We start from the raw sequence: 12931 nt of genomic DNA on the forward strand, positions 1-12931 counted from the left end.
TTTTTTTAGATAATATACTATTTTTATAATTAAAATATTAAAAAAAGTTTATTATTTAGAGAAAAATTAAAATTATTTGGAAAAAATATAATATTTATATCCATGAATACTTTAATGGAAACAAAGAAAATTATTACAACAATTACATTAAATAATTTTATAAAAAATGGAAAAAATTAACAAATGAAATAAATGTCATATTTTTTATAAATATATTCATTTATTCATAAATTTTAGAACAAAAAACTAATAAATATGAAGTTATCATTATTTCATTTATTTAACAAAGTTAAAAATGAGGGTCAGCATTTTAAAATATGTTTTTTTCTTCAATTATTTGTTTTTTTGAATATGCCCAAAATGTAAGTTACACATTATTTTATTATTAATAATATTTCATTATAGTTTTCGTATCTATTTTTTTACATTAACCTTATATTATTGTCTCATATATTTGTAAAACATTTAAGTTAAACAATTAAAATTAATTACACACATGTTAATAAATATTTTATTTCTTTGCAGGAATTATACTATGCAAATGAGAGAAGCACATGCCTTAAAAGGAATGTAATAAACTTTAGAAATAATACGATATTAGCAGATCCATATAATAAAGCGAGAGACATAATTTATGGATTTCGAAAAGAATTAGAAGAAGTAAAAAAAGAGCTTGGCAATAAAAGGAATTGTGAATTATCAATACTAACAATACAAGATAAAATAATTAAGTATCAGAACACGAAGACTTTAAACAATTGAAAAATTCTGAAAATATCTTGACGATTGAAAATGGTAAATTTGAAGATGAATATAATGAAATGGAATCAAGTAATAATTATAATAAATTCAAAACTAATCGAAAGTTAAAATATAAAAAAACACTTGGGGTCTGAGGAATGTTTATGGTATCTAATATTTTGGTAATATCATTAGGAACGGGGTACTTAACAATACTACTTATACCGTGTACAGTTCCCGTAATTATGAACTGATGGAAACTCAAGAAATTTGGCATTAAATTATCAAAAATACAAATATAACTATAAATACTCTTTATTATTGTATTTTATTATACTTGTTTAAATGATTAAAAATAATATATTTAATATTTTATGGCATAAAAGTTACATTTTTTACGTTCTATAGAATAATGAAATTTGATTTAATTGTTTGTTCCATTATTATAAATATTTAATTTAATATATAATCAAGTTACATAATTAATTTGTCTTTTTTTAGTGTTTGTCAAAAACTCATTTGTCCTTATTTCCATGCATATGTATTATATATGATATATTAATGGATTTGGGATTTACTCATTTTTAGTTAATATTTATAATTATTTTAAATAAACGTAATTTGAACACATTTATTAATAAAATTACAATCTATATAGAGTTTAGGGTTCTTTACTATGGTTTATAGTTTTGTTCTATGGAATAGATGTTTTGGGTTAGGGCTATATCTTTATTTTATTTTTTATAATTTGAACACTAATTAAATATATGTACTATCCCTATATGTTTAATCTTGATCTGAAGCCTAAATATGCAACCAAAAAGGAACATAAACTAATATGAAAGGGGCTATATAACATTTTTTCCATAAGCTAGAATATATATAATTGAGTGTTCATGCCGATTTAATATGGTTAAAATAAAATGTCTACATTTCATATATTAATATAGATATTGGCTATATATGAATTAATATTATCTATATCATAATTGCCTATTATATAGAATTTGTTAATCTGTGGTTATATCGAATTATGTATAACACATATGTTTCCTCATTTGACTAAAATTTTATTTAGTGAAACTTCTAATTTGTATCATATTTATTTTGATTCAAATCATGTTATCCAACTGAACTGTAATAATAGATTTTAATAAAATATAGATGTATAGAGTTTCGATCGAGAATCGACAATACAACATAGTCTATAAATTATTGTTATGCTTCTAACATTTTTTGAATTTTTAATTGTATCTACTATTCTCTTTTTGTATTAATAGAAGTTGATTTGTACGCTTTAACTTATCATAAAGGTAGAACATTATATTAATCACTATTAATTTTTAAACCTTATAGTTTTGAGGCATATATAAATTGGAAATATATCATATTTAAAATAGCTAAAAAATAAAATATAATGTTATAGTTTGTTCTAATAATTATAAATAATTTGATAGATAGAATAGCGTTATTATTATATACCTATATATATATATATATATATATATATATATATATATATATATAAACTGGTAAAATATTATACTAATAACTAATGTTGAAATATGTTAATTTTGGGAAAAATATACAATTATATATTAATTTTATCGAAAAGACGCATAATAATATATTATAAACGTATCAATGTTATATATTTTGTTAAAGATCCAATTTGGGATCTGTAGTCTTATATTTTAAAAAACTGGATAAATAAAGAAAAGGCTAAAGTCTCAAAGTTAAATTTCTTTTCATTATTCTATATTAACACATATTATATTATCATTATTTAGTGAATCATCATTTTTTTTAATCTAAAATAGCATTGTTTTATCGTAAAATTAATAAAATATAGAATTTTTAATAAATTATCTGAATGTATATACATCGATAAATATAGAAGTAGAATACATAAAATAAAAATGAGCTATTCAAAACATTTAAGAAATATTTATCTAAATATATATATTAAAAGAGCAAATATACCTTATCTCTCTCCTCTTAAAGGACAATATAACAACCTAATACACATAGTTTTATATTATACTTTAAAATTTACATCAATACTTATTTGTGTTATATATATTTAATATTAATAGAAAGGCATAATAAATGTTTAGCATTTACTATGTATTATTTTAAAAATAATATAGATTCAAAGACTTATTTAAGCTTATAAATACGGGTTCAGTGCTAATTGTTGTTTTAAAGAATGGAAAAGATGGGAAAATATATTATAAAATTAGCCAATAAGGTATATTTCTAAATTGATGCATATAGGAATAAAAATAAAGTTATAGAAATCATTAAAATGGATTATGAATTAATCTATATTAAATAAAAATAATATGAATTTATGTAATTTGCATAGAAAATGGAACATGTAACTTAATTTGAAGATACTATAATTTTAGAAAAAACTATATTATATATTATAAGAAACAATAATGTAAATATTTAATATACTTTAAAAAATGACTATTTATATACTTTTAAACATTATAGTAATAATGGATTTCTTAATTGTTTCGATTTTTTCAGTATATTAATTTCGAGACACCATTTATTAAAACAAAAGATATGATGTTGTTTATTTTATATATTAAAACATGTGTATAAGATGATATATTTTTAATTCATTACAATCTCATTTAAATTTTATTATAGAATTATACTGAAAGGTATTAAGAATAACAATTTATGCACAAATTTATATACAAATAACCAATAATGCATCAAATAACCATAATTTATGGGAATTTAACTAAGTTCCATAAAAATATTATATTGTTCCATATTACCTTTAAATTAATATTAAAAATGATAGGAATTTATTTAAACACAAATGATTTTATATTAGACTTCAATTATTTTGTCATTTATTAAACGTAACATATATAAAACAATATTATATTACATAATTTACATATTATAAACAAAATAAAATCACAATGGATCCTGACCTGGTATCTGCATTTTTTAATAAAATTTGCTTTTCCTTGTATTTGTCGATATTATATAATCTATAAATTTCATTAAATTTTATTTTATAAGAGATTCATTAACATATATTTTTATTATACTTTTATAAATTATTTCTTAGTGTGAAAATTTTGATATAGTAATTCAAAATTATACCGATAAAATAAAAAATTCTGAAGAATATGATATTCAGAATATACCGGGTATTGAGGAATACTGCCATGATGGAGAATCAGAGGAAAAAAAATGTAAGACTGAGGTCGATAAAATAAATGCTGCATGCTTATGGTTGCTCGAGCAAAATGTTGCTCATAGGATTGATGATTTAAGTAAAGAAAAAATTAATATGTTTATTATATACATTATGATATGGCTAAGTTATATGTTAAACCTAAAGAATGTTAATAACATCAACAACCTAAAAGATTTTTATGAAGCGCATATAAAGAATAACAGTCATTATACTAATTGTAATAATGATGATCAAGATTGTAGTAATACATTAAAAAAAAAAACGGGATATAGTAATTTTAATGAAATCATAGCTACAAATATGGATTTTGAATATATATTTAAATTTTATGATGCATTTAAATTATTATGTAAAATGCATACTGAATCTAATGAAAACACGCTAGAATGCACGGAATATTTGGAATATGCAAATGACATTGTTGACAAATTTAAAGAACTTAATGAAAGTTCTAGTGTTACTGGAAACACTTCATATAGTCAAATATGGTCTACTTTATCAACTGATTATGATAGTTTTAAAAAGAAATGTAATAGTTTTCCATCCCTTCCATCGATAAAAACAACACAACACGTACAAAGTTATGAAGATCATTCTGAAGATTCTTCTCTACAAAATTATGGTGTTACATCATCAAGCTTGTCGATAGTAAACAGAATAATTATAGCTTTATCAATATTCAGTGCAATAACAATCTTTTTGGGAATTTTTTATAAGGTAAATAATAAGAAATTTAAAAATTATTTTCATTAAATATATTCAAACGTTAACAAAAAAGTCTACACTTCTTAACATTTTATATTAGTGTTCGTTATTTGTATTACGGAAAAGAGCTCAAAAACAACATTTAAAAGAAAAGCTAAAAACATAAAGAATAAAATGGATCATTAATATATGATTCGAAGAGTAGTGACAATTTCAGGAATAGTAATAATGATTGATATATTTTAAGAAACTGTCTATTTCGAAGTAATTTTTGGTCAAAATTTTTGCATAATTTTTATATAGTTTTTATGTTATAGGTTAGGGTTAAGTATTATATTATATTTAGTTTTGCATAATTTGATAATATTTATTAGTTCAAGGAATTGTTTTAAATATATATAGAAAACAAGTTATTAAAAATATGTATAGGATACGTTGAAGTTTTTAAGATTTAAATTAAGTCTAAATATTTAAGAAAAAATGAGCATGAAAGGAAACGAATAAAGAAATATATTTTGAAAAATTATAAGAATTGCATTTTGTATTAATATAGCTTAATGGTAAATATTTTGAACTATGTACTTTTTTTATTTTATTGTTAATTTGTGGTTACTGGTTTATGAGGAAATTGATCAAACATTGGAACTGGGTTGGTTCTAGAAGAGAACGTTGATTTAAATAATTACAATGCATAATATGAGAAACTGGGTGAGGAGGAAGGGAAATAAGGAAAACATATGAAAAAAGTTATAAATTGAAGAAATGGTAAAGTCGTAAATTGCGTCAATGAGAAAATGAGATTATTAAATATATATAAACTTATTCAAGCCAATTCTGTACTATTTATTATTTTTGTTTATAAAGAAAATATGATTATTTATATGACAAATTTAATTAACTTACATTTGAAGTCGAATTTAAAGAATAATAAATAGTAAATTTGTCTATTAATATAAAAAAGTATTGTGTATATATGATACATGTCAAGAGTTTGTTTCTTATTTTATAATACAACATAAAATAATTTTTATATTATACTGATTTATATTATTTATTTGTCTTTAATTATTATTTATAAAAATCAAAATATTGTATTGTCTAAATACAAAGGTGTCTTATAATCTGTTAAATGAATATGATGAAAATAAAAGTTAATAGAAGTATATTCCATTTTTCGATTTGAGATAAAAATAAATTGATACGTCTATCAATATATTGGTTCTATATGTATTATTTTTGTAAGTTAATAATATAATTTGATTATTTGTTTGAATTACATTTGAAAATATGAATATTTTATATTATTTTATTAGAAATAATATATTTAATGTTGTATATTCATAGGTATATAAATAAAATGATTACATCCAAATTTATGAAAAAAAATATTTTTACACAAAAGTGGTAAATAACATATTTAATATTATAAGTATTATTTAAAATCGGAGAAATACAAGAATAAGAAACTATTTAAATGTAAATAACAATGGTGCTTTGTTAATGTTTTCATTATATGTTTGTATTTATTCATATAAAAAATATATATGTATATAATAATTTTATTATTTTAATTGATATTTATTAATTTGGTCGTATGTAAGCGATAACAGAAAATATATAAGTTTATAAAATATTAAAACTGCATCACTAAATGTATCAATGGATTTAAATTATATTAAAATGTTATTTGTATAACAAATTTCCCAAAAAAATATATTAGGGAAAATTATTATATACATATATTTTTTATAATTAAAATATTAAAAATGGTGTATTTCTTAGAGAAAAATTAATATTTATTTGAAAAAAATATAATATTTATATCCATAAATACCTTTAATGAAAATAACGAAAATTATTACGAAAATTATTACAAAAATTACATAAATAATTTTATAAAAAATGGAAAAAATTAATAAATGAAATAAATGCCATATTTTTTTATAAATATACCCATTTATTCATAAATTTTATAAAAAAAAACTAATAAATATGAAGTTATCACCATTATTTCATTTATTTAATAAAGTTAAAAATGAGAATAAGCATTTTAAAATATGTTTTTTTCTTCAATTATTTGTTTTTTTGAATATGCCCAAAATGTAAGTTACACATTATTTTATTATTAATAATAGTTCATTATAGTTTTCGTATCTATTGTTTTACATTAACCTTATATTATTGTCTCATGTATTTGTAAAAGATTTAAGTTAAACAATTAAAATTAATTACACACATGCTAATAAATATTTCATATCTTTTCAAGAATTATACTATGTAAATGAGAGAAGCATATGTCTTGAAAGGAATATAAAAATTTTTTAAAATAATATGATATTAGAAGATGCAAGCAATCAATTCGATTTAAATACCGTAGATAATAAAACGCGAGACATAATTCATGAACTTCGAAAAGAATTAGAAGAAGTAAAAAAAGAGCTTGATAATAAAAGAAATGATGAATTAGAAATACAACCGATAGAAGATAAAAAAATAACAAAAAAGATGAAAATAATTCTGTATCAGAACATGAAAGTTTTAGATAATTGAAAAATTATGAAAGTATTTTGGAGAGTGAAGATAATAATTTTGAAGGTAAATATAATGAAAATATATCAAATGAAAATTATAAGAAATTAAAAAAATAAAATAAAAATTTATTTAAGAAGCTTACGATATATATGGTATTTCGTTTTTGATAGCAGCTTCAGGATGGGGTTCTTAATAATACTACTTATACCGTATACGCTTTCCATAATTAAGAAATGTTGAAAAATCTTTAAATTTCGCTTTAAATTAGAAAAGGTATCAATATAACCACCTCTTTATTATTATGTTTTATTATACCTGTTTAAATGATTAAAAATAATATATTTAATATTTTATGGCATAAAAGTTACATTTTTTACATTCATAGAATAATGAAATTTGATTTAATTGTTTGTTTTATTATTATATATATTTAATTTGATGTATAACTAATTTATATTTTTTTAGTGTTTATCAAAAACTCATTTATCCTTATTTCCATGCATATACATTATGTATTAATTTAAATCCATTTATTAATAAAATTACAAGCTATATAGAGTTTAGGGTTCTTTACTATGGTTTATAGTTTTTTTCTATGGAATAGATGTTTTGTGTTAGGGTTATATTTTTATTAATTTGTTTATAATTTGATCGTATTTATTGATTTTTGAATAATAATTAAATATATGTATCATCCCGTATGTTTAATTACGAGATGAAGTTAAAAATATGTACCCCCCAAATGGGTACTGTCATTAATATGAAAGAGGTTACATAACATATTTATAAGTTATAATATATATAATTGAGTGTTCATGCCGATTTAATATGGTTAAAGTAAAATGTCTATATTGCATATATTAATTCATATTATGATATATGATCATTATTTATTATATAAAGCTTGTTAATCGTAACTATATTGAATTATGCATATAATAATATGTTTCATTATTTGATGGAAATTTTATTTAGTAAAGCTTATAATTTGTGTCACTATTATTTTGATTTAAATTATATCATTCCAATCAAACTATATAGTAAGCTTATATATGAGGCTATAAGTTATATTATATTCATTTGGAATAATTGTCTAAAATATAATATAGCTTCAGGTTATTATTCATATTTTTAAGATTAATTAAACATATTGCAATCTATAATAGATAGTCATAAAATATATATTCATGGAATGCCAATCTATATTCGATAATACAACATTAGCTATAAAAGGGATTTTATGCATCTAACATTTTTAGTAATACATCAAAAATTGGGCTATATATACAATATTTTTTAAGTTTTAATTGTAGTTACTATTCTTTTTTTGTATTTTACATTTGTATTAAAATTAATTAGTATTAATAGAAGTTGCTTTTACGCTTTAATTTATTTGTCATAAAGGTATAATAATAGATTAATTACTATTAATTTTTAAATTTTATATTTTGAGGTATTTATAAATTGGAAAAATATCATATTTAAAATAGTTAAAAAAATAAAATATAAGTATATTAATAAAATTTAATATCATATTTTGTTCTAATAATTTTTTTAATAATATTTTTAATAATATTTTTAATAATATTTTTAATAATATTTTTAATAATATTTTTAATAATATTTTTAATAATATTTTTAATATTTTTTTTAATAATTTTTTAATAATTTTTTAATAATTTTTTAATAATTTTTTTAATAATTTTTCCAATAATTATAAATAATATGCTAGATAGAATGTCGTTATTGTTCCAATATATATATAATATTGTATCCATGACTAAGCAATGAAATATGTTGAATTTGGGAAGCATATACAATTATACATTAATGCAAAGTATATAGAAAAAGTATGTAATAATTAATTTGAACTAATAATATTTTTATTAGGTTATTATGTATATAAAAACTCTAAATTTATAATTTAAATATATTGTTATTACGAAATAACATATGTTCTAAAATACTTGATTTAAAAATTATGAAACGAAGAAATACTCTACATTGATTTAAAGGATTTTATTAAGTACACTGATTGTTCCATTGTACTATACAGTGGTATACCAACAACATAATAATAATAATATCAATAAAGTATTAAATACGAAAAAATCATTAAATTCATTTGATTCGAATACGTTGATATATATTAATTATATATATTATTAAAGGTATGATAAGATTAAAATTGTATGCATACAGATCAAATGAAATGTTACAATTTTGGTTTGGTGTTTTTTTAATGTGGTAATATTAGAATTAACACTACCAAGCAAAATGATATTAATAATTTTATAGTTGTTCATCATAGAACTAAATATAGTTTATTATAAAACATGCAATACAATATTATTTATTAAAATCTAAAAGCAAACTATATATTTAGAAAATAATTCTAAGTCATTTTTAATGTATACATGAATTGAAAACTTTAATGGTAAAAATATTAGGCATAATTAAACTATGTAGAATAAGTAAATCTTATATGACAACAGTTTTGTCTCAAAAACATACTTCCCTTATCTCTCCTATTTAAAATGTAAATATACCAATCTAATTATGTATATTTTTCTATTACACTTAAATAATTTTTAAAATAATAATTAGTAAATATTAAATATTTATTATTTCTTTCTATTAATATTAAGTAATGAAATATAAATAACTATTAATGCTAATTTTTACGTTCAATGGATTATTTAAACTTATAAATAGTTTAATAAATACAAGGTTCAGTGTTAATTGTTATTTTAACTGTAGACATAATACGCAAAATAAGTTGTAAAATTACCCAATAAAGTATAATTCTAAATTAAAGTATATAGGAATAAAAATAAGGTTATTGGATTCATTAAAATGGATTATGAATTAATCTATATTAAATAAAAATAATATTAAAATTATGTAAGTTGTATAGAACATGTAGCATGCAACTTAATTTGAAAATAATATAATTTTAATAAAACAGTGGCATATAATATTAGAAACTAGTATATAAAAATTTAATATATTTTAAAAAATTACTATTTATATATTTTTAAGGATTCTAATAATAACCTTCTTAATTTTTTATATTTGTACAGTATTTAAATTTTAGGATCCTGTTTATTATAATAAAAGATACAACGTTGTTTATGTTCTATATTAAAACATACGTATAAGTATATTTTTTTTTAATTCATTATAAATTTCCTTAATATTTTATAATACAATTAATTATGTATAATATTATTAGCAATATTGATTTTATGCATAAATTGTATTATATATAGTTATGGTTAATATGTATTAAACCAACCATAATTTAAGACAATTTAGTAAATTTCAATAAAAGTAAATATAATATTGCTCTATTAATATTATTGTATTATTATTCCATATTAATTTTAAATTATTATTAAAAATTTCAATGGGTTTAATACTATAAATATGATATAGAAGGTTCATTTACAGGATATATTATGTCAATATATATATTTTATATAAAAACAATATGATGTCAATCTACATATTAAGAACAAAATCCCATTACAATGGATGACGAAACAGCGGTAAATAATTTTATTTTAAAACAAAACATGCTTATCCTTTATTTTATTGTGTTTGATTTGTCTACAAATCACATTAAATTTTATTCAGTAAATTTTATATTAATACATATTTTTATTAATTTATATATAATTTTCTTAGTGCGATTTATTTTATGAAGCTGATAAGCTTTTGAATGGTAGTACTGACATACATAAGGAAATCAATAGTTTCCCAGAATACCTTCGATATTGCCCCAATAATAGACCATGTTCAAATAGGGTTGAAGGTATTGGTGCTTTGAGCGGGTATTTATTTACGGCGTTAAACAATGATGACAAAGTGTATTCTGAATATTTTATGATGTGGTTAGCTCATAATTTATTTAAGATAGCCCAAAAAATAAAAAATAGTAACGCCAATGAAATTACTTTAAGTTCCGCTTATGAACAATATTTAAAGAACAATATGGGTAATTTTGAGAATTTGAATATTTTAAATAATCTAATGACTTTGCAAAATGTTAATCTTAGGCATATGAGTGAATTGTATACGCTACTTAACCATATATGTAATACGATTGCATATTATAAAAAAAATAATGAAAAACATAAAAACCTTTCTCGAAATTCGATCAAATGTCTTAATCAATATAGAGCCCTTTACAACGTTTTTTCTGGAAATGATACATATCTATCTCAATTGCAAAAGTTAAAAAAAATATATGACGATTTTAGAGCCTCTGCTATTGAGAAGGATGCTGATAAAAAATATAATATAGAAAAACGTCTTCTAGAACTTACAAAAATGAATGCGAGGAATAATGAACAAAACATCAATCTACAAAATACAGCGAATAAAACATCAACTCAAAGAAAGGAACCAAAAAATAGTAGAAGATTCCAAGGAAAGCCTATAAAGATAACAAAAGAAAGTTTATCACCGAAATCGAAAGATCAAGGACTACCTGCAGAACTACCTAAAGCGCTACCTCAAATACAACATCCACCTCAACCTCAAGCACTAAGTCAAGATCAAATAAAACGAAAACAACAGTCAGAACAAGAAAAGCTAGAAGAAAAAAGGCTAGAAGAAGAAAAGTTAAAACAAGAAAAGTTAAAACAAGAAAAGCTAGCACAAGAAAAGCTAGCACAAGAAAGGCTAGCACAAGAAAAGTTAGCACAAGAAAAGCTAAAACAAGAACAGCTAGAACGAGAAAAGTTAGCACAAGAAAAGCTAAAACAAGAAAAGCTAAAACAAGAACAGCTAGCACAAGAAAAGCTAAAACAAGAAAAGCTAAAACAAGAAAAGCTAAAACAAGAACAGCTAGAACGAGAAAGGCTAGCACAAGAAAAGCTAAAACAAGAACAGCTAGAACAAGAAAGGCTAGCACAAGAAAAGCTAAAACAAGAACAGCTAGAACGAGAAAGGCTAGCACAAGAAAAGCTAAAACAAGAACAGCTAGAACAAGAAAGGCTAGCACAAGAAAAGCTAAAACAAGAAAGGCTAGCACAAGAAAAGCTAGAACGAGAAAAGCTAGAACGAGAAAAGCTAGAACGAGAAAAGATAGAACGAGAAAAGATAGAACGAGAAAAGATAGAACGAGAAAAGATAGAACGAGAACAGCTAGAAAAAAAAAAGTTAGAAGAAAAAAGGTTAGAAGAAAAAAGGTTAGAAGAAAAAAGGCTAGAAGAAAAAAGGCTAGAAGAAAAAAGGATAGAAGAAGAAAAAAGGATAAAAGAAGAACAAAGGATAAAGGAAGAACAAAGGATAGAAGAAGAAAAAAGGATAAAGGAAGAAAAAAGGATAAAGGAAGAACAAAGGATAGAAGAAGAAAAAAGGATAAAGGAAGAAAAAAGGATAAAGGAAGAAAAAAGGATAAAGGAAGAAAAAAGGATAAAGGAAGAAAAACGGATAGAGGAAGAAAAAAAACTAGAAAAAGAAAAAAAGCCAGAGCTAGAAAACAAAGAGAGGGGAACAATACATCAAGTACTATCTAAAATAAAAGAAAAACTACAGCCAGAATCAGGAAAAGTGGTAGAAGGGGAAAAAAAGGTAGAAGCAGGAAAAGTGGTAGATGCAGGAAAAGTGGTAGATGCAGGAAAAGTGGTAGAAGCAGGAAAAGTGGTAGATGCAGGAAAAGTGGTAGATGCAGGAAAAGTGGTAGAAGCAGGAAAAGTGGTAGAAGCAGGA

The 12931-nt window shown here is 21.3% G+C and overlaps 3 protein-coding genes and 1 pseudogene across 3 annotated transcripts in view, besides 1 other annotated feature; all 4 read left to right on the plus strand.

Moving 5' to 3' along the window:
- Positions 1–317: 317 nt before the first annotated feature.
- PY17X_0317700 (fam-b protein) lies at positions 318–762 on the plus strand (the record flags this gene model as incomplete). Its single annotated transcript, XM_022955006.1, has 2 exons — positions 318–362; positions 526–762. 2 exons carry the CDS (start codon positions 318–320, stop codon positions 760–762), a joined length of 282 nt encoding a protein of 93 aa, XP_022811494.1.
- Positions 763–3689: 2927 nt separating this feature from the next.
- Positions 3690–4844, plus strand: PY17X_0317800 (uncharacterized protein; the record flags this gene model as incomplete). The annotated part of the gene is made up of 3 exons (XM_722049.1): positions 3690–3704; positions 3842–4690; positions 4779–4844. The coding sequence occupies 3 exons, from the start codon at positions 3690–3692 to the stop codon at positions 4842–4844; spliced, it is 930 nt and encodes a 309-aa protein (XP_727142.1).
- A 1891-nt stretch (positions 4845–6735) lies between these two features.
- PY17X_0317900 lies at positions 6736–7228 on the plus strand (annotated as a pseudogene).
- Positions 6736–7228: a sequence feature (fam-b protein, pseudogene).
- Positions 7229–10743: 3515 nt separating this feature from the next.
- The window catches only part of PY17X_0318000 (PIR protein), a gene marked incomplete at both ends in the record, with an annotated part of 7832 nt that continues 5644 nt past the window's right edge, over positions 10744–12931 (plus strand). Inside the window, 2 exons of the mRNA XM_022955007.2 lie at positions 10744–10761; positions 10901–12931. The exon at positions 10901–12931 is cut by the window's right edge and continues 5445 nt beyond it. Of these exons, the coding sequence (XP_022811495.2) occupies positions 10744–10761; positions 10901–12931 (2049 nt within the window). The remainder of the gene's footprint in view (positions 10762–10900) is intronic.

Source organism: Plasmodium yoelii (genome assembly GCF_900002385.2).
Source record: "Plasmodium yoelii strain 17X genome assembly, chromosome: 3".
Taxonomy (NCBI): Eukaryota; Apicomplexa; class Aconoidasida; order Haemosporida; family Plasmodiidae; genus Plasmodium; species Plasmodium yoelii.